At 40.6% G+C, this 22,751-nt stretch overlaps 1 protein-coding gene across 8 annotated transcripts in view; it reads left to right on the forward strand.

Moving 5' to 3' along the window:
• The window catches only part of MLLT10 (MLLT10 histone lysine methyltransferase DOT1L cofactor), a 250,625-nt gene that overhangs the window by 51,061 nt on the left and 176,813 nt on the right, over positions 1-22,751 (forward strand). For all 8 annotated transcript variants that reach the window (XM_059729065.1, XM_059729064.1, XM_019497622.2 and 5 more), the window contains one exon: positions 16,633-16,742. In XM_059729065.1, coding sequence (XP_059585048.1) covers positions 16,633-16,742 — 110 coding nt within the window. The remainder of the gene's footprint in view (positions 1-16,632; positions 16,743-22,751) is intronic.

Below are 22,751 nucleotides of genomic sequence, written 5' to 3' on the forward strand. Positions count from 1 at the left end.
CACTCCCCCCCTTACCATGGGGGCCTCGATTTGCCCCACTCCCCTTCTCCATAGACTTACCTACAGGGAGCTGCTTTCTGTGCTACTTGGCTGTTTTCCTGGCCCACGTGCATGCATGTGGCTGTGCACATGCACGTAGTGCCGCCTGTGTCTCGCTCCCAGCAGCCCCAAGCAGGATCCCTTGCAGGCTAGAATGGTGCCCACCTGCAAGGGGAAATCTGCTGTTTCCCAAGGGAATCCAGACATCTGGGGGCCCTAGCCCTGCAGGCAAGAGGAAACCCAGGTGTCTGGGGGCCCCAGCCAGAAGGCATAATTAGTTATATTTATTGGAGAACATTATTGGCTAGAACAGCCAAAAAAACCTGATAGCCGATAATGTAAATTTCCCATTTATTGGTGCTGATCCATTATGCAGCTGATATATATCGGTGCACCTCTAGTGATCAGAAACAGTCACCATGGATTCACCAAGAGCAAGTCATGCCTGACCAACCTGATTGCCTTCTATGATGAGATGGCTGGCTCTGTGGCTGAGGGGAGAGCAGCGGACATGAGATATACCTTGACTTTAGCAAGGCTTTTGTTACCATCTCCAACAACTTTCTCACAAGCAAGCTAAGGAAGTAGCTGTAAAGTGAACAGACTGTAAGGTTGAAAGAAAACTGCCTGAATCATCGGGCTCAAAGAGTAGTAATCAATAGCTTGCTGTATAGTTGGCAGCCAGTATCGAGTGGAGTGTCCCAGGGGTTGATTTTGTTCAAGATCTTCATCATCAGTCTGGATGATGGGATGGAGTGCACCCTCAGCTTGCAGATGACACCAAACTGGTAAGAGTAATAGGTACGCTGGAAGGTAGGGCTAGGTTTCAGAATGGCCAAGATAAATTAGAGGATTGAACCAAAAAAAATCTCATGAGATTCAACAAGGACACGTGTAAAGTCCTGCACTTAGGATGGAACAGTCCCATGCACTGATACAGGCTGGGGGCTGACTATCTGGGCAGCAGCTCTGCAGAAAAGGACCTGGGGGTTACAGTGGATAATAAGCTGAATATGAGCCGTTAGTGTGCTCTCGTTGCCAACATCCTTTTGATGAGAAGGACCATGCATATATTGAAAGCAAAATGATCATGTGACTAATAGACTGGAGATGAGAGCTGCTTGCTTTTTTATTTTCTAATGACAGGTACTTAATCTCAGTTTTTTAATTTATTTAAATCTTGTATGTAGTTAGTATTTTAATAAAACTACCTTGAACTATTTAGTTTTGTTAGAACGACAACCTCCTCTTTTTTTTTTCTTTTTTGCAAGATTGGTGATGAGTGTGTTTTACTGTATTAAACTTCAAGTTGTTAGTTTTGAAATCTGATCCAAGCAGAATGCTGTGTAACAGCATTATTTGTGTTGGCTTTTCCAGAGATTTCTTGCATTCAGCTGCTTGGTAGAAAGCCAACTAACAATGCAATGTTTATATGTCATCATTTTTCCCCCCTAATGATTAGAGTAGTTATCTCATCTCGGACGAGTGTCATATATTAGATCTTTTTGCATCAGCATCTTTCCGGGTCTGAGTGTCTTCAGTGGTGTTTTGCATTATCTGTTGTTCACAGTGTTTACTTGCACATGACATGCACGCTTTTTCCCAAAACTGAGGTATGTGATTTAGAGGAAATGCAGGGAGCGGTAGGCCTGATCCCGTAGGAGGTAAACTTACTGGCCCTACTTCTTGAGCTGAGTGGGATTTCAGCTGACTTGGCAGGGGTTGCTGGCTGCCTAGCTGGCTTGGGCTTTAGCAGGATTGTGCAGTTGGGGTTGGGCTTCAGCAGGATTGTGCCCTCAGCTGACACTGTTGGCTTAGCCAGGTTGCCCAGCTCCTCTTCTCAAACCAGGTAGGCCCTCAACTGACTCAGCAAGTACCACTGGATGCCCATCTCACTTGAGAAGTGGGGTCAGGCCATTTGGCTCAGCCAGCCGCATCAGCTAGATGGCCTAATCCTGCATGAACAAAGTTGTCTGGCCCCACTTCTTGAGTGGGGTGGGTGCCATGTCCTGCAGTCAGGGGTTTAACAGAGCAGCCACAGGTTTTTTCTCCTGTACTGAAGCAGTCTGTGTTTTCCGTATCAAAATAATGTACCTGCTGGTCAAGGAAAGATCTTTTTTTTTTTCTTCATTTTACATTCCAAAATCAAGATGCGTGTCTTATTTGGGGGTATATGGTATACAATAACAAGTGATACATGAGAAGATGAATAGTAGAATGCTATACACACTAGCAATGTGCTATGTAAGAAGTGTCTGTATCTCACTGATTCCAATCACTTAAGTATTTTTAGATTTGTATTTTTTTTTGCACATGAGAAAAACAATTTTGCATCTCTTGGTAACAAATTCTATTAAGATTTTTTTTCCACTTAATTTAATCTACTAGTATCAGATAAACCTTTTATTTTTATTGGTTCACCGATTATGCAGTGTTCAAGTGACTTTTGCTAAAAGTTGTTATGCCTGTGCACAAGGCCATATGAGCAGTGGCCTTCACACATTTTTAACTATAGAAACACATTAACAGTAGTTTTTCTGTACAAAAAAATCAAAGCATAACAGGTCAGAATGTATTTAACACTATGGATTCCTATTTAAAATATCTGGTTTTATCTTGTGAATCATATTTGCACACCTAACAGTACTAATATTATGTAGACCCCCCCAGGGCTGTCCTTAAAGGATCTTAAGACATCCCATGGTGCCACAGCACACTCATTAAGAATCTCTGGCTTAACTAGGTAAACTTACTGGGCTCAAGGAAACTTGAATACTCTAGAAATTGCCTCAAGTTTCTCTGTATAGCCTGTGTTATTTTTCTAGAGGAGGAAGGCTTAAGACATGGCAATAATTAGAGATAATGTCTGCATAAGTACGTGTTTCATGACTGAAGCTCCAGTCTTCACAATTCGATTCAGAGTAGGCCTGAGAGAATCTGTATTGCCATGGTAAATATATTGGAAATGAGTTGCAGATTTTGTGTGGTTTTTTTCATGTGTTTAAAAATATTTTAAGTTGTTTCTGTTGTGGTGGGGGGGAGGGGGGCATTGCTTTGGCTCTGCTTTACATCATCCTATTAGGAAATATCATAAGGACAGCTACCTCCATTAAGAGCACCTGCAGCTCATGCCATTATTATTAATATGGAAACAATAACATATTTTTCTAAAAAGTGGTTTTAAAAAACCATTTTCTTTACTGAATACTTGAAATATAATCACTGTAGCAGATGTGTTTGTGTATGTGTAGTTTTTTTCCTTGTTTTTTTTTAAATGTTAGCCAAATCTATAGGATTGTATAAAATGTAAAGTTTCTTGTGGCTTGTTTTAATCCTTCATTAAAACTAAATTAGTATACCCAGTAAATTACAAAAAGGAGCAATATTCACTTTTAGAATTCCTTAGTAATTGTATTTAGAGAACACAAATAATGCTCAAAGTGAAGTGGTTGGCTACATTTTTTAAAGGTTACAAAATATTTCTTTAAAATACCCAAAATGTGTGTTATCTTTATAAATTCTGTCCATGTATGATGTTGTCAGCTGTATCAGAGTTATTTTTATTCTAAGTATTTTTGTGTTGTTCCTGCATGATTTTAAATAGCTGTGATGTGTGTTCCAGTGATAGGAATATATCAATACAAATTCTGTGTAGTCTGTGCTCTGGGAACCCTGTAATGGAAAGGTTTTTTACATTTTACTTAGAAGGAGACTGTTCTTAATTTGTTAGGAGATTACAGGTTATGAAATTGAGGGGGTTTTAAAATTCAGCTATGAAAAAATTGTATTAGAAAATTCTGGATTATGTCTGTAGTATTGAAAGCTTCTGTGGTTACATATTTTGAAAGCAATCATTTGAATTGCCAAAGCTGCAGCTCTAAGTGAACTTTTTTTGTTTAAAGTATATGTATTTCATACTAAGTTCCTGTAGTATTTTAAAATACATGCTTGGTTAACTGAGCTGTAAATTAGTTATAATGCTGACTTGTAAAGCAATTTGTACCTTTTGAAGGACAGTTGATAATATCATGAATAACTCCCTGTAAACAAGTAGCTTCACAATACACGCTGGATACAATCTAACGCACCTTTTCTGAGTTTATTTTTATTAATTTAACCAATAATGAGTACAGTACCTTACTAGAGTTTGCTTCTGGCCCCCTGCAGGACCTCTCTGTTCCCTGCTTTTAGTTCTCAGTAGGGTTACAAGTACTTTTTTATTCCCTGAGTTGGAACTATTAAAAACTGCTTGTTCTTCCTTTCAGTGCGAGTCAGCAGACTAGCAGTACACTTCTAGTCAGCATTTTGGAATCTGAGATCTGTTAAAACCAGTGTGGATTGAATGAAATAGAGTCAATTTAAATCACTGATTTAAATCAACAAGCCAAAAGCCCAATTTAAATAATTGATTTGTATCAACTTTTCCCTATTGTATGTATTTTCTTGTTTTTAAAAAAAGTTGTGTTTTCATTGGCTGATATAACAATTAAAACATGTTGATTTACAACCAAATGCAGTTTTTCCAGTAGATTTGGTACATGTGTTTCCTATGTATGCAAGCAAGGGGGGAGGGGTGGTGGTGTGTGGCTAGTATAATATAATATACACACAATTTCCAGTCAAGAATGACAGAGGAGGGAGCAGGCGGGGATGCTGGCCTCACCCCTTCGGCTCTGTCCCGTGTCCCTGCCATCATGGTGGCACATTGCCACCTGTCTGAACGCTTCTTCTCACTCTGATTGGGTGTTTGTAAGCCAGTTGGAGCATGAATAATGTGTTATAGACAGACGGACAGACAGATGAAGGTTTTTATAATATTAGAATTACATTCCTTAATATTACATTACATTACATTATATTTGGATTATTAAAAATCCTACATTTCAGTATGCTAGAAAATGGTAACATATATATTTCTTATTCATTAAATGATTTTTTTGCTCACGTTTGTATCAAGCTGCATTAAGATGGCAACATGAATTTAATTAAACTCATAAAAAACCAGCACTTCAAATTTATTAAACAAAACTATTCATGTTTTGGATACAAAACCTTTTTTTAAATCAAAACATGGTGTACATCTACAACTAACTCATTTATTAAACACTAGTATTAACTGTTATAGTATTAGAACTGTGGTTAGTGAATTAAACCTATTATTTCACATCACCCTGGGGAACATTTTCTGAAATGCCTAGGTGAAAGTCATTTGAGCTTAAATTCCTATTTGCCTAATTCTCTTCAAAATGAGGAAGTCTTTTTTTTTTATTTATTTTTTATTTATTTTTTTAACCTATGCTGTTCTGAAAAATTTTACCCCCTTTCTTTCAAGTTTTAAAACTCATAAATCTCATCTTCTTGCCCGTTTTTATTCATAGCCTTGAAAAGAAAAACAAGCTTTCCTGCTTTTTCAACTCTCATTTGATTTCTTAGCTTTGAATTAATTGGCCCAAAGAAGAAAAAATTATTTCTGTACCTGCAGAAGGGGCTACTGCTGGTAAAAGGTGGTTTAGCACTTCAACAAACTCCAGTTTGCTAGTGACTTCCACCAGTTCAGTGGTGTGACGTTCTTTAAAACATCCTCAGCAAATGTGTACTGCTTGAATGGTTCACCTCTAGTCCTGAAATTTATTATGGTTGGCATGATTGATGGGTAGGGATATACTTAAAATGTGCTGAGGTGAAGAAAAATTCACAGGCCACTCACAGTGCCCGGTGCCACTTTGTGGTCTCTGCAGTGAGCTCCCCCTGTCACTGATAGGCCAAAGAGCCCCAGAGGCTCTGCCCCACACCACTGATTGGCCAAGAGGGCTGCCTTTTGTGCAGCCCCACTCCTCACCACTGATTAGAAATGGTTGGGGCCACACAAATGGCAGCCCCAGCCAATCAGTGGCAGATGGAGTGATGACCATCTTGGCTGCTTCCCTTCACGTCAGCGTTTTCCTCCCCACCCCGGCAGGCTACAAGGTTGGACTGCTGGGTTCAGTTGGGGAGCCAGCATTTATTTTTATTTCTGTCTCTTTTTTTCTGGTTTCCGCGAAAATTGCAAAACAGTGATATGAGTATTGATGCGTGATTAGTAGATACCCATGTCATAGCAGCATTTTCCTATTTGGTAGTTAGGCATCTACTCTGGTACTTTAAGAATATTGTCAGGAAAATATGGTGGAGTATAAGTGCTTGATCCATCCGCATCATTACCGCCTGCAATTTAACTCTGTTGTTGAATATTTCTTGCTTTAATGTTTCCTAAAGTTCTTTCTAAATTTCAGCAGCATCTGCAGTACAGCAACAATCTTTCTGTAGTTTGTCTAAGGCTATTGAAATACCCTGAATACACTAAAACCTATCTTCCACATTTCTCTTAAGTCCTGTGTTGACTGTTGTGGCTGTGATACTTCTATTGGTTTTGTCAAGATTTTCTTCACTGTTGGTCATCAGAATAGGCCAGTTCTTAATAAACAGCTCAAAGCAGTCAACCACTGAGTTCTGTTGTACATCTTGGGGTACAAGCTAGGAGCCCCCAGTTCTTTTCAGTGAAGCTAAAGCAAACTGGTTGTTGCAGAAGTATGTTGCAATTTCAGTAGCATTGTCCTTTTTTCCTGGAATATTTAAATCTTTGGCTAAAAGATGCATCAAATGAGCAATGCACCCATGTGTTTGCTTCATTTATCTTCTAATTTTTCTTCTCATGTTTGCTACATTTACAGCATTGTCTGTGACAAAGTTATGTACATGACACTTGAATTTTTGCTCACAGCAAAAGTTTGTTACAGTTTTTACTGCCACTACTTCTAAATATTCTTCAGTATGGGCATTTTTTGATGTATCAGTGTTTTCTGTGAAATAATCTCATTTTCTGTTGTCACACAAGCTGGGATTCCACTGTAACCCCTTCCTTCACCCTCGGGCAGGAAGGCATGGGATCCATATTACTGGATCATTGTATATGTTATGCCGTCCATCAGGACTCAGATTAATATTTTTCCCTTTTAATGTTTTTTGCATGCTGTTCAATTTCCTTCTTATATATTGTATCCAGAAACCTTCTAGCAATATCTGTTTTACTGGGCGGAATGTAACCTGGTCATAATGATTGAACTATGTCAGCAAAATGTTTGTTCTGAGCAAGATAGGGAGAGTTTGTTGTACAAATGAACTGAGAAGTCTTTTCATCTATGCTGCCTTATTGGGCTTTGCTGGTCCTGATTACGATATGAACTCATCCACAGTTTACTTGACAATGAAGAAAGTCTCCTTCTGGATACTTACTGTTCAAGGGATGTTTAGTTGCAGTACTGCTGGTGGTACCAGTAGATGATTCTGAAGTTGCAAACATTGCAGATGATAAATGTTCATAATTTCTTATGTCTGAGCTGGACCCTGAAACAAAGTGGTTAAAAAGTCACTCATGCTGAGTATTAGTGTATTATTTTAAAAAATGGATTGTAAATGAAAGATCCCTTTTACAGCAGATTTTTAAAAATCAGTATTTAAATGATTTAATTTTTTCAAACCCAGTTGTATAGTAAAATATTTAGTAAATCATAAAGGTTATCTTCTATTTAAATCATTTTTATCAATATAAAACAGCTTGAAAAAATTTAAATTTTATTTTAAAATGTATAAATGTCCATTAAAACTTTATTCTGCACAGAATATCTTTACCTAGGGCTTGTATATTTGCTTATACTGGCAATAAAATTCATTTCAGAAGTTTGTAAAATGTATAGTTAACAAATTCTCCCACAACCTAGCATATCTATTAATTTTGAACATAAACATTTTGAAATTCATAAGTAATCTATCCAAAATAACTAACATTATTCATCATTATTATTATTGTCATACACTTATCATTTAATAGCACTGCAATATATAGTCGACAAGAATGGTTAAAAAACAGCAAGTTTACTAATCAGTTGATTCATATGGCTCAGACAGGTCCATATCACCATAAAGTTCATTGGCTTCTGAGAAGCATGTTTCATAAGGTTGCTTTATTTGGGCTACCAGGTCTTGCATATCTTTGTTGCACTGTTTACATTTGACAGGTGGTCCTCTTTTACCCAATTGCACCAGAATTTATTGAAAATACTAGCTAATTGGTCATCAAGAATGACAGATTTCAGGGAGTGTTTACATGCCCTCCCCCCCCCCTTCACCCTTCGGGGCTGGCCATGTAAAGACTCCCTCCACTGCTGCTGCCTCATCCAGCCTCCGGTGCGGGGCCTCTCTCCCCTTGCCTGTCTCCGCCTTGCAGTGGGGCTTCCTCCCCTCTACTCCCCACTCCCCTTCCTCCCTCCCTGCTGCCTTCCCCTCCCTGATGGCTGTTGTCAGGGCTGGGCAGTGGGGGGGGTGTGCCACCACTGTGACCCTCCCCCTTCCCTTCTCCTCCTGGCTTCCCTCCCTTCTTTCCTTCCCTGCTGCCTGGCCCCCAACAACAGTTGCAACCATGATCCCCACCCCCCACCTTTTCCTCCCCCTGCCCTGCACCTGCCCAGGCCCATGCAGCCTCCCTGCCACCTCCCTTTCCCTGCCAGCTGTTGTCAGGGCTCCCTTCCTGCTCCCCTCCCCTACTCACTCCCCGTTTCCCAGCCCCGACAACAGCTGCTCCCATGACCCCCTCCCTTCTGCCTCCCCCCGCCCCACTTCCCTCCCTGCCTGCTGTTCTGGGGGGCATCGGGGATGGGGGGGGTGCTGCCACCATGATCTCTTCCTTCACCCTCAGGCAGGAAGGTGTGGGGAAGCCCTGCTGCTTGGGTGGCCAGGGTGTATTTGCTGCCACTGCCACAAACTTCTCTAGCAGTGGCTCAAACTTGGGTCCGTGCATCCTAGGCCTGCACAGGCAATTGCTGCCTGCCCTCTTGGGGGCGCATGTGGAGTTGGCTAAAAGCATTATGGACAGACAGACGGACAGAGCCCTTTTATTATATTAGAAGTAGCCAATTGCCTGTCAAGAATGATGGGGAGAGGGGAGGAGCGGGTAGGGATGGAGACACCCCCTCCCCCCATCTGGGCCCGCTTCCCCTTCCCTCCTGCTGTTTGAGGTCTGGGTCCACTCCTCCCCTCCCTGCCTCAGTGGCAGGGGGAAGGGAAGAGCAGGCTTGGGCCTGATGTGGGGGAGGACCGGGCCTGAGGGTGGGGAGAAGCTGGGCTATGGGGGTGGGGAGGAGCAGTAGGCCTAGGCTGACCTGGTGGCAGCGGGGTATGGGAGGAGCAGGCTCAGGGCTGACACAGGGGTGGGGGAGGAATGGGCCAGGGCCTGATGGGGGGAGGAGGCTTGCCCCTCCCCTCCCCCCACAGCTGCTGTGTTGGGCTGGGCCTGCTTTTCCCCCCCCACCCACTGCCACGGTGGGTCGGCTTTTCCCTAGGCTCAGGCTAGCTCCCCTGCCACATTTGGCCTGGGCCCAGTCCTCCCCTGGCTCCAGTGTCATGACAGATGCCATGGTGTGCCTGCTCCTCCCCCCTGTGTCAGGCCCACTGACATGGGGCAGGGGGTGGAGGAGGAGTTGGCTTGGGCTTGAAGCGAGGTGAGGTCCACTCCTTCCCTTCCTGAGCTACTGCTGCAGTCACGTTGGGCTGGGCCCGCTGCTTGGCTCCCCTCCCCCCGCGTTGGGCCTGGACCCATTCCCCTTTCCCTGCCCCCATGTTGGGCCCAGGCCCACTCCCCTCCACGTTGCCTGCAGGGAGCAGAGTTGTGGGGGCGAGACCAGGTGTGCTGGCCTTGCCCCCCCCCCCCCCCCCCCAATCCATCTCCTGTGTCCCCACCATCATGGCGGTGAGCTGCTTTCTGTCAGAACGCTTCTTCACGTTCTGATTTCCTGTTTGTCAGCCAGTTAGTGTGATTACAGTGTTACTGACAGACTTAAGCTTTTAAAATATTAGAATTCCCAAAAAAGGTCTGTTTTGCAGCCCGTAGCCATGACAGTTTTTTCCTCGAGCACTCTGGTGTTGAACTCGAGACTGGTTTGTGCTCAACAGAATGTTGTTCCTTTTCCTACACTGAGCCCAGGGTTGGTCTTTTCCCTTGCACACATTGCTTCTTACTCATTTCCTCTGCCTCCTCCACACAAGACATTAACAAAAAACCAAGACTCCTTTTCCCTGTGACAACCTAACACATCCTCACCACTGCCTGCCTCCCAGGACCTCCCCCCTAACAATCCAGGATTTCTCCTGTTGTAACCCCCTGACCTTGTATGTTGCAGTATTTTAGTTTAGAGACATGGCTAGAACACTTGAGAAGTTAATGTTTACATCTCTATACATATGCAGAGGGTCCAAGAAAGGGCATTTAACTGAAGTATCTCAAACCATTCAGAAGCAGGGGCTTGGTAGTTATTGGGCAGATGGTTGTTCTTCTATGAGCTGGAGAATAAGTCTCCATTGTCATAAATATTCAGAATTTGAGAGCTGAGCTAATAAAACAGGCATTTGATACCATCCAGGTGGGCTCAGTGGATAATCCTGATCAAGTAGTACACATGATGGTGTATGCTGGAGTCAGAGGCCACATTCCAACATCTGTGATGGCTTTGTTGGTTCTGTGTGTCCAGTAGTATAGACCCTGCATCCCTTGCAGGGTCAAGCCCCCTTAATACATTAAATATTGTGCCATATATTTAAAGCTTGACCTTACAAGTTAAATGTTTCCTTGTTATTTTTATATAGAAGAAAATCAACCTTTAACTCCAGTTTTTAATAGACTCATTGACTCAATATTTTATTTAAATTATGTTACTGGGTTATACTAAATTTATATCATAGCTTATGCTGTATTATATTCAAACTTCAGTTAGGTTGGCTTATTTTTTAGAAGGAAAAAATGATGATTTAAATACCCCCTTCTCTCCCAAATCCAATTTAAATGAAAAAAAAAATTAAAATAAAAAATATTTAAGTTATCGAGTTTTATCCACTCTGCTTAAAACAATGTTAATAAATACTGAATATTAATTTATACCCCTATTCAGCATGAATTAAAGCTTGGAATATTTAATTTATACATAGCAATAGCACATTGCAAATATAGCCATAGACAGCTCAATACCTACTTGGGAGGAGGTATCAAGTGAGGTTTTTCAGGGGTTTTTTCTGGGTCTGATTTTGTTTAACATTTCCCTTAATGTTTTGAAAAATGGGATTGAATGCATACTTAGTAAATGTGGGGATGGCACCAGGTTTGGTGGAGGTGGCGGACACCTCCTGGAGGGCAGAGCTAGAGTGATCCAGAGTGATCTGTGTAAGGAGGAAAAATGGCCAACAATAAATCAGATTAAATTAAACAAGGCAAAGTGCAAAGTTCTGCACTTCAGGTGGAATCACCGCATGCACAAATGGCAGACTGGGGAATGACTGGATAGATTGCAGGCCTGCAGAGAAGGATCTGGGAGTTATAGTGGACTACAAGCTGAATGTGAGCCAGCAATATGCTTTTGTTGTAAAAAATGCCCTGAGCATACTGTATTGCTTTAATAGGAGTGTCTCTTGCAAACCAAGGGAAGCGATCCTGGTGCTCTTGTCCGCACTGTTAAAGCCTCATGTGGAGTTCTCTGTCCAGTCTTCAGGCCCCACATTTCAAGGAAAATGTGGTCACATTGGAAAGAGTCCAGCAGAATGACAAAAATGATTAGGGGCCTGGGTAGTATGACTTATGACAAAGGGTTGCAAGAACTAACCTTGTTTTAGTCTGGAGAAGAAAAGTGAGGGGAGATTTGATAGCAGTCTTCAAATACCTACAGGGTGATTATAGAGGATAGAGGTAGTCTGTTGTCTGAAGCTGTGGGGCACAGAATTAGGAGCAATTGCCTTTGCTTATAGCAGAGGAAATTTAGGTTGGGAATTAGGAAGAACTTTGAGGGTGGTCAAACCGTGGACCAGGCTACCTATAGAAATCGTGGGGTCTCCATTCCTGGAAATTTTCAAAAGGGGGAAATTTTCAAATTGGGATAGTTTTGTCAGGAATGATTCTACCTTGAGCAGGTGGCTGGACTAGATGGCTATGACAGGGGTGGCTAAAATGTGGCCCATGGGCCAGATGCGTCCCACCAGGCCATTCTGTCCGGCCCGTGGGGACCCTAAAGAATTTAGAAAATTAATATTTATCTGCCCTGGGCTGGGCTGTCTGTCCTGTGGCCCTCGATGGCTTGCCAAAACTCAGTCCTCCGCCCAAAATAATTGCCCATCCCTGCTGTATGAGGTCCCTTCCAGCCCTACTTTTCTGTGGTCCTACATTGCTTTTCACTGAGTTAATGCTTCAGACAGCTGAAATCCAAGTTCCAGGAAAGAAATATTAACATTTGGAGAGATGTGTGTCCTGGTACTTACGTTTAGAAGCTTACATTCCTGACAAAAGAAAGTTCTAAAAACAAATGTTTTTCTTACTTTTATGTCTAACATTTTTTAAGCCTATATTCATATGTAAATGAATAACTGAAAGATTCAAGCAGCATGCCTTTTTTCTTAAAATTCTAAAGGTAGGAAACTTCATCAATTTGAAATGTTGATTTCTAATAGCAGCACAAACTGATTTAGGTAGCAGTTTGCAATACGGGAACATCATAGTTTAACGTTGTGCCAGTTGGAGTTGCCTAAAAGGAAATTGAAAGGGGAAAAAGAAATGTAAGCACCTAAATTACTGTATTTTCTCCTTATTTCAGCTCAGAAAGGTTTGAAAAGAAAGCAACATTTCTTTCTACACACCAAACCATGAAGTGTTTCTGAACACGACATTTTTTAATTACAGTTGGTGTGCTGGTTTTGCTGGTAGTAGCCAAACTACCATATTCATTCTGGTGTAAGATGACACCCCAAGAATTAGATTCTGTATATGGAACATGTATACATTTGTTATTATTTTCCAGGCACATTGGAGGTTAGCCTTGAGTTTGCCCCCTCCCACTGCTATAGCAGGGAAAATAATTTATCTCCAAAGGGAGATAAGGGAAAATAATTTAAGGGGGAGGTGAGTCTGGTAGCCCCCTTGTCGTCTGCTCCCCTTTAATTTTTAATTAAACGGAGATGATAATTTTTTGCAATTCATAAGGGAAGCTAAAACCCATATTTAAAAAAAAAAAGTCTTTGGGCCCTAGGATGAAGGGCAGTGGGGCAAATCCTGCATCACTGAAATCAACAGAAGTTTTTATTGGTTCTAGTAAGAACATGATTTGGCTTATAAAGGGATTTTGTAAAATCTTTAGCACAAAAGAAACCCAGGTAACAATGGCAGTCTTTTACTGAATGAGGACAATATAGTTGTTTAAAAAAAACCCAACAACCAACAGAAGCATTCACTAAATATTTCTGTTCTCTTCTGCAAAGGAAGCTGACTGAAGTATTCACATCTGTTAATGATAATGACATTTATTTTCAAACAGAAACTAGGCAGGAAGTTAAACATCACCTAATAAAGTTGAATGTTACCGAGTCTGTGGGACTGGATAATTTGTAACCAATAATTAAAAAAAAATAGCTTAAGATCTGCCACACTTGCTGTTGATAAATTTCAGTCTTGAAACACTGGGTAGTTTAGGACGGCTAAGGAAAGAAGCTAATGTTTTTGCCAACATTTCAAGATGCTATATAGAATGATCCAGCTTTAGTAATGTTTGGGTGATGATGTTGCCCTGCTGGTCCAGGAGATAGATGAAAGGCAAGTATTCTTGTGGATGATTATCTTTTTCAGGACCAGTAAAATGGTTGCTGTAGATATAGGCAAGCTTTTGGGTACCACAGTATACTTCCTCAGGATTCAGTCAGGAAGCCTCTTATTCTTTAAATTAACATTTAATGTTTCATGAAAAATTTTTTACTCCTGAATCATTCAGAAATCATGGCTGTCCGCAGGAATTGTTGTAAAAGTTCTATAGCATGTGTTGAGTTGGGTATTTAGATTTAAGAGCAGAATGACCATTAAGATAATCTAAAATAACATAAAGCACTGTATTTAATTGTAAGCAAAATTCTTCTTTGGATGGGCTCTGCACAGGCATAACAAGATCTAAGTTTGTCAATTGATCTTCACAGGGTGCAGGAAAAGAGCTTCATGCAGCTGTTGGACTACATTTAAACTTCTCTGGAATAACATGTGGCTTGTGACTTATGGTTACACCTATTACATTGCAGTCATTGTGGATAACTGTAACCATTACTTTAATTTTTGTAGAAAATTCAAAACTTTGGTTGAAGATTCCTAGCGAACCAGAAAGCAGTGTGCACCGGGTTTTTTCTGGTTATAAGTAGAATTGATTGAAAAGCAAAAACTGTCTTCTGTGATATGCTACCTTTACTTTCATACCATCCTAAAATCAGCAGTGCTGACAAAATGAATAGATGGTACTATACTTAAGATAAAAATATATATATATTTTGCAAGTCTATCTTAATTAGCCTGCTGTGGAGCAGCATTGGGCTTTTTAAGGAGAAGCCCACAGATAATCATAGTCTTGTGACAAAATACTACACTGAGTTGCATCAGAATAATTTCTATTATATGGTGTAGGATACATTGTAAAGAATTAGCTGTATCAAGTTATTTTTGAATTGCAGTGTCTTTGCACTTGAAGACTTTTTACTGTTTATATTGTTACTTTTCATATTAATAAAATGGTCTTATTAGTTTAATTGCATGGAGGATTTTTTTTAATCTGGGATAAAATATGGGTGGTTCTTGGGGAAACTCTTTTTCAAGATGAAATATTGGTGATGAACAGGGATCCAGGTTTTCTGTTTCCTGGGGAAAAATGGAAAAAAAGACAGATTTCCCCTTTTAAGGGAGAAACATGTGGATTTTCCAGTTCTGCAAAGAGCTCTCTGCAGGCTGGCAGAGTTCCAGCCTGCAAGGGGCTGGGGGGAGCAGAAGAAGGGTGGTCAGGGATGGGGTGCCATGTGCATGTACATGCTCACACATACACATGGCTGCCTGGCAGCCTGGAGAGCAGCTCCTGCAAGTAAGTCTGGTTGGGGGGAAAGGAGGGATTGAGGCCCCCATAGGGAGGGAGGGAGGGAGTTGGGCAGGGCTAGGGCAAGGGCTGCCACCCAGCTTGGGCAGTGGCTGGGACTTGGAGCCCAGGCCTAGAATGCACAGCTGCAGGGCCCCGGTGGGGAGTGGGGCAGAGCTGTGAATGGCTTGTCAGGTAGGTGGGGTGGTGGGGTGGGGTTGGCTCCCGGCTGCTTCACACACTCCCGGTTGGGGAGCAGAGGGGGCACGTGCCCCCCCCTCCCCCCAATTTGTGTGCCAGGTGGGGGCGGGCTGCCTGTTGAGGGCTCAGCTACTGCCTTCTGTGGCTGTCAGCTGGGCTTGGACAGGGCCCAGGCTGCAGGAGTCACAATCCACAGCTGCCAGAGCTGTGGACCCGGGTCCCTGGTCTCAGCCATGGCAGCTGGGGGCCCTGTCCAACAGGGCTGTGGGTGGGGAGTGAGGGGCCTGGACCTGTGTCCCAGGGAGCCCTGATTTTTCCATGATAAAAAACCTAAAATCAAATACCAAATTTATAGGCACTTAAAATGTATCTTTAGTATAGTGATTGAGGCATTGGTAGGCTTCCGAATTGATTTAAAATTGTAAATATACCAATAAAACATTGTGTTCAATTGATACCTATATCTATAGTCGTGTTTCATTTTAATCTTGGATTTTGGGGGTTTTAATCAGAGAATTTGGGCGTGCCGGGAAGGAGGGGGGGGTTGTATGCATTTAAATTGGTGAACTTTGTGATTTTTGAACAGAGAAAACCAGGGTCCCTCATGATGAAAGTATAGCAAATACAGTTGTTTTCTAGCTGGCACAAATTGTTGAATGTATATTTAAAGGGGAAAAAAAGACAAGTCAGACTTCCTTTGAAATGTTGTTATAGAGCTAAGAAAAGATGGTAAGTGACGAAATTGTCATCAGTGAACCCGAACTGATGTTTTGCAATGATGTTGTCAATATGGAAATAGGAGAAAAGATAGAATTTATATATTTGACCTAAGAAGGAAGAGAAAAGACTGATCATGCAGTAATTTACTCTCCTTGTGGTGGAAATGTTGTATGAAGAGAGAACTTTTCAGGAAAATGTCTTTTGAAAGATCCCATAATCTAGTGAAATAAAATGAACATTGTGAGCTATAGATAACCTGAAAAATGTGTGAGAATGCGATTACATGGTTGATTATGCTTGTATGACTTCTATCTGTTTCATAGAGTATTCTTTTTTTTGCAAAATTTTAACAGTTTTGGGATTTTGTCGGTTTATTTTCAGTGTTGAACCTATTGGTTTAAAAGAACCTAAGAAATAATCTGTTCTACTAGTGTGCTAATATTTATATGGATAAATAATTACTTTTAACATGGTGATAGTGGTGGTGGTTGTTTGGATATGTTCTCCACAGCTTGAAATGGTAGATTTTTGAGAATGTATTACACCCAGTCTTTGCATTGCATCCTATCTTATGGTAAGAATCAAGTTAAAAACAACATATATTTAATGTTATGAATATTTTAAAATAATCTGTGGCAAAATGTGATGTAAACTCTTTTCTTTGCTATATTTTATATATTTTGAGTTTTCAAAATGTGCTAAAATAAAATGCAATTATAACTTTTTGTAGGTTGGGCTCATGTGGTTTGTGCCCTGTACATTCCCGAGGTGCAGTTTGCAAATGTTTCTACAATGGAACCTATCGTGTTGCAGTCTGTTCCTCATGAGCGTTATAATAAGGTATAATTATGTGTGTTTATGACTTTCATTTCTGTATATATATTTTGTATATATTTCTATATAAGCTAAAACCTTGTCTTTAATTTTTAAGCTTGTTAAAATAAAATTTTATATATAACTTTACATTTCTAAAAAAAGAATAATTTAACTGTCATGTCATGCATCAAATTTGTTTTACAATATGCCTTGGTTTAATTTGTAAAATAGAGGATTAATTTAGACTTTATGATTGAATGTCTTTTTTTTATATAATTTTTTCAGAGTTAATAAAGTTTATTTATTAAATTAGTCTTTACGTTTAGTATGTCTTGTTCAAGTACTTTATATAACAGGAAGTATCTACTTGGGTATCTCCTTTCTTTTAAAATATGCTGCTAACCACAATGTTATTTTAATTACTCCCTGTGAAAGAGGGGATTAAGAAAGTTGTTTTTAATGTTTTTAGCTGAAATCTTATTGCAACTAATACTACTTCAGATGCTGATGTGGCTGTTTATAAACAAGTTTATCCTCTAATTGCTAAGAGTAGAAAAATGATGTTACTCCATTAGTGCTATATTGAGCAACCCTTACAGATATGAGTAGTACCTTTAACTTAATGCAATAAATACTCGTATAAGTAATGTTTAGTTTTATTGGACTCTGGATATTTTTTTTACATTTGTTTTTGCAGGGGTGTTTTGTTTGCTCTTGCTTCCATGCATGTTATTTTACTTAGTGTTTCAGTTGTGATGCTCTCATTTTCTATTCTTTTTTAATTTCCTCCCTCTTTGTATATTGTCCAATTTATCTTTTACATGCTACTGATAAACCGTTTTGTTTATTTCTAATTGGCATTATTGCATGCATTTTTCTTGCTCCTCTTTCATCTTCATTTGGGTTCTTTCATGTAGCTGTTTCAAGCCCTTGGGACAAAGTGAAGGATAGGGTTCCATAGAAAAGATGATGGTTTTGCATCATCTATGGCAGCCCTACTCTTTAGAGAAGTGGTGCTCAACCTATAGCCTACAGCCACAGCAATAAATGCTGCCAAACTTCTGGACCTGTGGGGAATGCTGTGGACTGGATGACCTGACATGGGACACCAGATTGTGCTCATGCATGGGGTCAGGCCATGGCTGTATCCAGTGCTTGGGGCCAGGCCAGCGTACTGAATCGCACCTGTGGACCAACCACTCATGCCAACCTTGCTCTGGATTAGGTCCATGGACCGACCTCATGCCTCGGATCCAGCCCATGAACTGGCCTGATTCCACTCATCTGGTTGACAGGGCTGGGTGGGTTGAGAACTGCTGCTTTATATAATTCACTACTATTCACATTCTTTGCTTCCTTCTGCCCCTTGCATTTTCCTTGCTTCATATCTTTTGTCCTTTATTTTAATTTTCCTTTCATAAACGCTTCTACTTTTTCCCCATCCACATAATCTAAACATTTATTTTTTCTCTCTCTCACATTGTCCTGATCTTTGCTCCCTATGTTTTTACCCTCTTATTTACCAAAGTTTCAGAACAGCCAAGGTGTTGCACACAGCTCTTCTCTTGCCTATTCAGGGAGCTCTTCTACTAGAAGAGTAACCACAGCAGCCTCTTTCTACAATGGCAAGATTTGCTGTAGAACTTAATGTTGATGCTAAGGCATACAGTAGTATAGACTTGCTATAGAGGGTGAACAAGTTTAGACCCCTCTTCTCACCAACTGTGGGTGCATCAGCCTTTCCCTGTTTTCTAAGCAGTTGTTATAGCTATTTTTTCTTTTCTTCACAGCCTCTCTCTGGCTGTTGAAAGCTTTGTATTCATTTAATGTTGTTTATTAAGTATTTAAAATTTTGTTTTAAAGTTGTGTGTGTATATTACTTCATTTCCATGATTGAAACTGTACATTATTTTGAGACTTTACCATTTCATTTATTTAATTTTCTCTACCTTTATCTATCAGTTTTTATCTTTTTCTTGTTGTTGAGCAAGCAATTTGTAAATATATTTGTCAAAGTTACTTTTCTTCCAGTTACATGACATTCCTTTCTGCTAATGTTCCAGCTTGTGTGATTGGTCTGTACTACCTGAAAGCCTTTTACTCGCTAGTCATGAATGATTTGTAAATCCCAGATAAGATTCTTGTGATTATATATTTCTGGTGGTTTTTGAGCATCATGAGCAAACTCCGGGGTCATATTAAGGAGCTGCTTCTTAAGAAACCTGCATAAGATGATTGTTATATCACCTGCATATTATATGATTGTTTTAAAAACATGGTAGGATGTATTTTCTTAAGAAATTCTGAGCTTTTATTGTTTTGTTTTCACCTTGAAAAGCTTTCAGTTTTGAAAGCATCCAGTCTGTGTTAGTTTCCTGAACTACTCTTTTATTTGTTAAGGTAGATGTCAGCTGTGGCCTTTAGGGAAACATATGCTAGTTTTTTTTTCATTTATTAGGGCTCAGGCTTTTTATTTGAGTCAACTCTCAGGTTATGACATACACCTGAGATCTTTTTAATTTTTTTTTTTTTTAATTTGGGTTACTGCTATTGACAACTGCAACATTTTGTAAACATCGTTAACAATACTGGATTTATTTGTTAATGAATGGCAGCAGCACTGCTAACAATTAAAGTCCTGCTACTATCCAGACTATTAAACTGACTCTTTCAGTGATTTTTATAAACTGACCACTTTAAAGTACTTGTATTTAAATGTGGTAGACAGGCTCCAGAAGGTGAGTTTACTTCATAATATCTTTTTTGCATTGTGTTCTTCACAAGAAAAATATGTGGTAAGAAATGTGCCTCTTTCATACTTAGCAGTTATAAACTTTTAAAAAGAATTCTATGGCAGAATGAATGAACACAGTGCAAAACTGTTTGTATTAAGTCAAATTGTCAGCACAAATTAATTTTCATCCAGCATTGTATTTACTGTTGTTGTTATTATAATCTGTAACATTATTATAAAGAGAAAAGATTTTTCTATTTTAGCAGCACTTCATTTTGTTAAGGATGCACATCATTTTCCAGATGTGTTACTGCTGTTGCAGCACTGGAAGGGGGCTACAGTGAATTCTGGGGTGGCTGTAGGCCCACCCCATAGCACCCCTCCTGGTGCTGCTGCTGCTCCTCCTCCCCCAGCCTGAAAGAGCCCAGCACCACCCCTAGCCCCAACCTGTAGCAGCAGCACACCCTCGCCCCACGCACAAATCCATGGGGCACACACCTCCCATGCCTCCCCCAGGGGTGCGCACAGCAGTGGGAGCTGCCGCCCTCTTCCTGTGCCCCCTAGATGAGCCACTCGCGTCTCTATCCACACCCCACCCCGCCCTGCCTTGTCCCATCTGCACAGTGCCTGCACCAGCCCCCCATGGGGGCCTTGATCTTCCCCCCCATACCTTTTTCCCTCTCCTCCCCCCCAAAACAGACTTACAAGCTGGATGCTGCTCTCCAGGCTGCTGGGCTGCATATTGGTGATCGGATCGATGTCGGCCAATATGGCTCGCTAATTATCTGCCATTGGTATCAACCCAACAAGTCTTTTATTAGTCCGCCCTTAGTTAAAATGTATAAACTTTAATTTTAATAATAAGTGAAACAATTTTAGAGGAATTACTTAAGGGTGCTCTCTTTATTTAAAAAATAATCAAGTTGAGTGTTCTTACACTTTTAAAATATATTTTAGCACCAATAAAAGAAAAAGTGTTTAACATTTATTAGGTAACCTGTAACTATTTAATTCTTTATTTTCTTTAGTGTATACTTAGTACAATTTCACTTGCAAAAAGCCTTTAAAACAATCATAGCAATGTTCTGAAAATTTTAGTTTCCTGTAAATCCCTAAATGTCTGTTTATTCAGCGGACTCTGAATAGAAAAGTAACATAAAGGAATTGTAAAGATTTGTAGTTGTCATGATATATTGATATAAAAAAGGATGCATGGCGTGCAGCCTTTATAACAATGAGAGTTGCTTTGGCAATTTGCCAGGGCCCTCAAGGTCATGCCTAATTTGCATATACATTTACATGGGATTTTCATTAAAGTTAAATGCATACAATTGTTTGTTTATAGGGCACTTTAGATGTACACAGCAGTATATAAAACATGGTTTTGATCACAAGACAAAATAGATGGGAAGGGGAAGGCATATCAAATGGAAACTGGCATAGTTTCTAGGAAGGCTTTCCCTGAGGTGGAATATGAATCTTCAGATGGGTGCTGCTGAAAACCTTGGGTTTATTTCATCACCATTTAGGACTAGTTACACATTTGAATTCTGCACTGGTCTCTAAGGGTGGCCATCTCAGCATTAGGCCTCTTTGGTTCGCTTGTACTAGGGTGGCATTTTGCAGTTCTTCCTTCATTGAGATCTGCTTCTGGTATATAGTACTGTGTGTATCAATTGTGATTCCTCAACGGGCCTAAATAGTTTCAAGCATCTGCAAGTTTTTCCTTCAGGAACTATAATAAGTGTCAGTGCAACAACCCAAACAGCCTCTTCAAAACAAAGTATTATTTAATCTGAAAGCGTAACAGGACCAAACGGGTTTTGTAGACAACCAATCTACAGGCACATCTGCCTTCTTAGAATCTAGGTATCCCAAACTTAGCAGATAAATCTATTTTTGGAAAGTGAAATTCACTGGTTTCTCCCAAGTGGCTTTATCTCACTCTGTGCTTCAGGGCCAGACCTTTTATCAGTCACAAAGGTCTTTGTTTCTCTCTATCTCTCTGTCTTTCTAACCTAATCAGACTGGTTTATGCAGCCCACCTGAGGGTCAAGGATAGAGTTCAAAGCAGTTGGTTTTCACCATTGTTCTTTAAGTGTCAGTGAATGAGTAGCTTCATGGGAGTCAGCTCATGCTGGAATTTGCCCGGGGTAATCATGTAACCAACAACATAGTAACAGACAGCCAAAAGATACAGGCATTTCCTACTTCTTTCACCACTGCTATTTCCAGAGTCTTGTTGAAGTGAGGGAAGACACAGGACCACGTTTTCAATAGCTGAGAGATTGAAATACCTATCAGCTTTGATTAACATTATTCAGTCATAGTAGGTAAGCCTGGATAGTTCTTCTAAAATGGTCAGCAGGAAGGCAGTAAATAGAGTAGAAATTTCAAATAGTTTTTGTTATAGAGGTGCAGGCTATAGCCAGGGTGGTCTAAGGACATAGGCAGAAAAGGTTCTTTGGGTAAATCTGGCATCTTTTATTAGATCAACTCAGATAGTTGGAAAAATTCTTAGCAAGCTTTCAAGTTTAAATACCTTTTGTCAGGGTGAGGAAGCATCCCTGCTGCCTTTCTTGCATGCATATCAGCCTCTGGCTTCTTTACTATTCTTCCCATCCAGGAAGAGCAGATGCTTCCTCAGCCTTTCAAAGGGTATTTATACCCGAAAGCTTGCTAAGAATTTTTCCAGCTATTTGAGTTGGTTTAATAAAAGATATCAGATTTACCCAAAGAACCTTGTCAAACAGTTTTTGTTGCAGTTTGGAGTTTAAATTAATTGAGATTAATAGTGGTAGTTTATATCCTTATTATGAGCTATAGGCTAGTACTGTATTTCAATAAATCCAAGATGCGTATTTCCCCTCCCATCATTATGGTGGGGTGTGGAGGAGCCTTGTCTTGGATTCAAGTACTGGTGACTCGGATCTGGCTTTGTGCCCAGGTTTGAGGCTAAAGCTAGAGCTGAGCTGCTGCCTGCCCTTGGCCAGAATGGCTCGTCTTGCAGGGAGGAGGCTCACGGTTGGGGGGGAGCTTGGGAGAGACCACACGGAGGGAACCTGCAGCCTGCCCCCCATCTTTACCCCTGTGCTTGTGCCTGCCTCCAGTACCCTGCTTCCCCTTTTGTCTGCTTTCTCCTCCTCTCTCTTCCCTTTTCCTCCCCTGTCAGCTCCCACTTCTCCCTTTATTTTCTGCTCAGGCTATAGTCCCTCCAGCCCTGACCTAAGTCTTCCTGGGAGCTGCCAACCCTTTTCCTTCCCAGGCTGTGGCTGGATGAAGCTGCTGCTGGTGCTGGG

Source organism: Alligator mississippiensis, chromosome 5 (assembly GCF_030867095.1).
Source record: "Alligator mississippiensis isolate rAllMis1 chromosome 5, rAllMis1, whole genome shotgun sequence".
In the NCBI taxonomy this organism is placed as follows: domain Eukaryota; kingdom Metazoa; phylum Chordata; order Crocodylia; family Alligatoridae; genus Alligator; species Alligator mississippiensis.